This window comes from Otolemur garnettii, unplaced genomic scaffold, assembly GCF_000181295.1.
Source record: "Otolemur garnettii isolate 467f Iridium unplaced genomic scaffold, OtoGar3 scaffold00047, whole genome shotgun sequence".
NCBI lineage: Eukaryota > Metazoa > Chordata > Mammalia > Primates > Galagidae > Otolemur > Otolemur garnettii.
In genome coordinates this window covers 1317630-1322340 of record NW_003852442.1, presented here as the reverse complement: position 1 = coordinate 1322340, position 4711 = coordinate 1317630, and the positions used below count along the sequence as shown (strand labels likewise).

Genomic DNA, 4711 nt, shown 5'->3' with positions numbered 1-4711 from the left:
TCTCTTGTCTCAGCCTCCCAAGTAGCTGGGACTACAGACATCTATCACAATACCCATTTTTAGAGACAGTCTTGCTCTTGCTCAGGCTGGTTTCAAACCCGTGAGCTCAGGCAATCCACCCGACTCAGCCTCCCAGTGTTAGGATTTTCTTGAGTATTATTAGGCATGGTGTCTAGCATGGGTGTAAGGCTAATGTTTTGTTTTTGTAAATGAAGAATAAATGAATAAGTGTAGACCACAGGCCTCATTAGTGTCGAGTGTCTTAAAAGGCTGCCCTTTGACTCCTGCCTTCTCTCCCCAGGCAACGGCCCCTCGGGCATCTGCTTGTCTTACCTGCTCTCTGGCTACACCCCCTATGTGAAGCCAGATGCCATCCACCCGCACCCCCTGCTGCAGAGGAAGCTCACTGAGGCTCCGGGGGTCTCCATTCTGGACCAGGTAGGCCAGAGCCGGGGGAGCCATACCCAGTCTCTGGAAACTAGCCCAGCCTTCTCAGGGAGAAGCAAAAGTGTGGGCTTGCTGGGAACAGGAGCAAGCACGGAACAAAATCAGCAATGGCAATCAGGGAAAAAAGAAATCAGAGCTCTAAAAATAGTACAATAGCTCACCAGACCCTAGACCAGTGGTTCTCAATGAGGGGACAATGTTGTTTCCCAAGGTGACACGCAGCAACATCTAGAGGCAATTTTGGTTGTCACAACTGGGGTGAGGGTACTACGGCATCTAGTGGGGTACAGGCCAGAGATGCTATTAAGAATGTGAGAGTGCACAGGACTACTGCCCAGGACCCAGCATGACCCAGCCCAGAGGGCAGTGGCACTAAGGTTGAGAAGCCCCACCCTAGATATTTCAGCTCCTCGAGGGCTTGCTAGTCCCCCCTCCATGCCCCTGGCCTTCCAAGAGTCCACTCATTGTCCACTTTCCCCTTCAGGCATTCTCCATCCTCTTAGTCCCCTTACCCCCCTACCCCCCGAGTTGGAGAAAATCCATTTAGACCATTTGATCTGGCGCAGCATTTTTCAATGCCTTCTATAGAATAATAGTTCCTCAATATAATATGCAGAGAAAAATATTCCCACTCTAGTAATCTTGGGAGACACTGGGTTTGGCAAAATTGAACAGGTAAATTATGGCTGCAGGACTTGTCAGAGCCTTTAGTGCGCTGAGGCTCTGACAAGAGGCAAGAGGCAAGCACTTCCCCAACTTGTCTGACGACCCTGCTATGACTGCAGGAATGTAGGACCAGGCAGGTGCACACATCCCTTCTAAGCTTGCCCATTTGGCCTGTACTCTGGGGCCCCGGGGCTCTTGGAGATACCTCGAAGACAGAACTCCCAAATGGTCCTCTGAGGTGAGGTCCCTCTAGTGCCAGAAAAATAGTCCAGCCCCAGTTCCTACATTTCCTGCCCAGCCTGAGGCGTGGAGAAAAGAACTCTGCCTTTGGTGCCCCCACTGACTCCTACCCCATTTCTAGGACCTGGACTACCTCTCCGAAGGCCTCGAAGGCCGGTGCCAAAGCCCCATGGCCCTGCTCTTCGATGCTCTCCTGCGCCCAGACACAGACGTCGGGGGAGACATGGAGTCTGTCCTCACCTGGAAACACCAGAAGGAGCGAGCCATCCCCCACATGGTCCTGGGCCGGAACCTTCCCGGGGGAGCCTGGCATGTAAGTGGGTAGCAGGGGTGCCAGGGGCCTGGGTCAAATCTGCTTCAAGTCTTGGGGAGAGGACCCTCCCTAGTTTCCCCAGTGTGGAGCCAGGACTTTTCCATCCTCATGTCCTCATTCACCTCTCCCTCCCTTCCCCCACCTCTCCTTTCTCCCTGTCCTTCCCTCCTCAGTCCCGGCCAAGGTCCCCCCATGCCTTCCAGCCCTGAGTGGGTTGGGACTGGCAGAGGCCAGGACCAAAGGACCCCTTTTCTGCAGTCTATTGAAGGCTCCATGGTGACCCTGAGCCAAGGCCAGTGGATGGGGCTCCCAGATCTGCAGGTCAAGGATTGGATGCAAAAGAAGCGAAGGTGAGCACCCTGGGGGCTGCAGTGGGCAGGGAAACCTCCTGCCGCCAGCTTCTAAGACCGAGAACACTGGGGGGGTGGGGGGTGGAGCTTCAGAGCTCCTCTAGTCTGCCTTCCTCTTCCTCCAGAGGGGAAACTGAGGCTCAGACAGGGAAAGGACTTGCCCAGCACCACTCAGTAGGCAGGGCTGGCTTCTCCAGGACTCCCTGTCCAGTGCTCCCTCCACCTTGTCACCTGAGCCCCCAAATTGGCCTCCCTGCAGTGTGACAGCCATCCTCTGCCCCCTGCACTCTGGCCATTGTCCCAGTTCTTCGGGCCTCTTACAGCCCCTCCGTTTATTCTGAGTCTCGCCTAGAGAAATTTCTCACAGTGAGCACACAGAATCAAGAACACAGCCCATCACCACCACCACCCCCCTATAGATTAGCAGGTCCTGAGCTCTATAAACACACAAGCGTACTGTACTTACATAGAATGCCACTTAACCTCTTAGGGTGTCCTTAACAGTGGCCCATCCTATCTAGCGCTTACTACCCACCTGGTTCTACTCTGAGCATTTTGTTTCTATTAGTTCATCAATTTTTCTCAACAACCTCACCACATAGGTCCTGCCACCATCATCATCCTCATTTCAAAAATGAGCAAACTGAAGCACAGAGTTTCAGGCACAGCTCACTAGTGACAGAGCCAGGATTTGAACCCATGCAGCATGACTCTGCAGGACACCCCATTCCCACCCCAGACCTCCTGAGAGAGGTGTCCTTGTTGTTTCCATTTACATAGGAGGAGGCTGACACTTGGAGAGGTTCAACTGCCCAGGCCAGTCCTACAGCTGGGGGGGTGGTGCAGCTGCTTGTCCAGGGCCTGATGTTACCCTGGTTATCTGTCTCGCCCAACCCATGCCCCCCCACCCTAGACTACTTTAACACCCACTCTCCTACCTTCTCCCCCCACAGAGGTCTTCGCAACAGTCGGGCCACGGCTGGGGACATTGCCCACTACTACAGGGACTACGTGGCCAAGAAGGGTCTGGGCCACAATTTTGTGTCTGGCGCTGTGGTCACAGCCGTGGAGTGGGAGACGCCTGAGTCCTGCAACTCGGGGACGCAGGCTCCCAGCCCCCTCTTCCAGGTGAGTGGCTGCCTGACTGCCAAGGACCAGAGCCAGCAGCCCTTCTCACTGTGGGCTCGCAACGTGGTCCTGGCCACTGGCACCTTTGACAGCCCAGCTAGACTGGGTGTCTCCGGAGAGGCCCTGCCTTTTATCCACTATGAGCTATCAGCCCTGGAGGCAGCCAGACGGGTAGGTGCGGTGACCCCATCGTCAGATCCCGTCCTCATCATCGGTGCGGGGCTGTCTGCGGCCGACGCCGTCCTCTACGCCCGCCACTACAACATCCCGGTGATCCACGCCTTCCGCCGGCCTGTGGACGACCCTGGCCTGGTGTTCAACCAGCTGCCCAAGATGCTGTACCCTGAATACCACAAGGTGCACCAGATGATGCGGGAGCAGTCCATTTTGTCGCCCTTCCCCTACAAGGGCTACTGCAGCCTCCCCGGGCACAGGCTGCTGTTCTTCAAGGAAGACAACCAGGCCGTGTTCCAGGACCCCCAGGGCATTGAGAAGGTCTTCGGTATCTCCTTGGTGCTGGTCCTCATTGGCTCCCACCCAGACCTCTCCTTCCTCCCTGGGGCAGGCGCTGACCTTGCTGTGGACCCCGACCAGCCACTGAGCGCCAGGAGGAACCCCATTGATGTGGACCCCTTTACCTACCAGAGCACCCACCAGGAGGGCCTGTATGCCATGGGGCCACTGGCTGGAGACAACTTTGTGAGGTTCGTGCAGGGCGGGGCCCTGGCCGTGGCCAGCTCCCTGCTGAGGAAGGAGACCAGGAAGCCACCCTAGTATCCGGCCTGACACACCAGCACCCAGGCCCTGAAGAGGAGGGGAGATCACCACAGCCCTGCTAGGTGCAGGACCCATCCGAGATGCCCTGATGAGGGGAGGAGCCACTCCTGGCAGGAGACAGGAGGGACTATGAGCCCACGCAGCTGGCCTTTCAGGTCCAGAGGAGGGGGGAAGCCAGGCTGTCCTAGACTCAGACTATTGCCCAAGGGGGGCATAGTGGCTGCAGGAGAAGGTAGGCCTAGACCTAGGATTTTGGGGGAATGCTGCCATTATGAGCTGGCACAACCAGGGCCAGCTGAGTGCCCAGCCAGAGGCTGGGTCTCTCCATGCAGTTCCCAAATAAAACCAATGCCTACCTCCATTCATGTGTCTGAGGACTTGGTGTTTGGGGGAGCTGGGAGCCTAAGACCCTGTACTGGGGAGGGGGGCACAGGGTCATGCCAGAGCTCCTGGATGAGGCCAGGGGCTGAGGGGTGAGGAGCAGGGGATGGTGCCCAATTTGGGGGGCAGTTGAGTGGCAATTGTGCTAAACCCTTAGAGGGAGAATGTGTGCAGGGAGTAGAGGACAGAGGCTGTCACTGCCCCCCAACCTGTTCTCACCCCTCTCCTTCTCAGTTCCAGCTCACTGTCTCCTTTAGTCTCTCCTGTCGCCTGTTCTGCCTGCCCCAGGGCCTTTGCACAAACTAGTCTCTAGCCCAGGATGCTTTCTCTCCTTTTTTAACTTCTCTGTGAATCTCTCCCTAAGAATTGCTTTCTCTAGGAAGCCTTTTCAGACAGCCCTCCACTGTGG

General features: G+C 56.4%; 1 protein-coding gene across 1 annotated transcript in view; it reads left to right on the top strand.

Moving 5' to 3' along the window:
- OSGIN1 (oxidative stress induced growth inhibitor 1) overlaps positions 1 to 4282 on the top strand; it is a 10124-nt gene extending 5842 nt beyond the window's left edge. Inside the window, exons 3-6 of the mRNA XM_012806163.2 lie at positions 302 to 438; positions 1475 to 1666; positions 1925 to 2016; positions 2970 to 4282. Coding sequence (XP_012661617.1) covers positions 302 to 438; positions 1475 to 1666; positions 1925 to 2016; positions 2970 to 3918 — 1370 coding nt within the window. The 3' untranslated portion in view covers positions 3919 to 4282. The remainder of the gene's footprint in view (positions 1 to 301; positions 439 to 1474; positions 1667 to 1924; positions 2017 to 2969) is intronic.
- Positions 4283 to 4711: the final 429 nt, after the last annotated feature.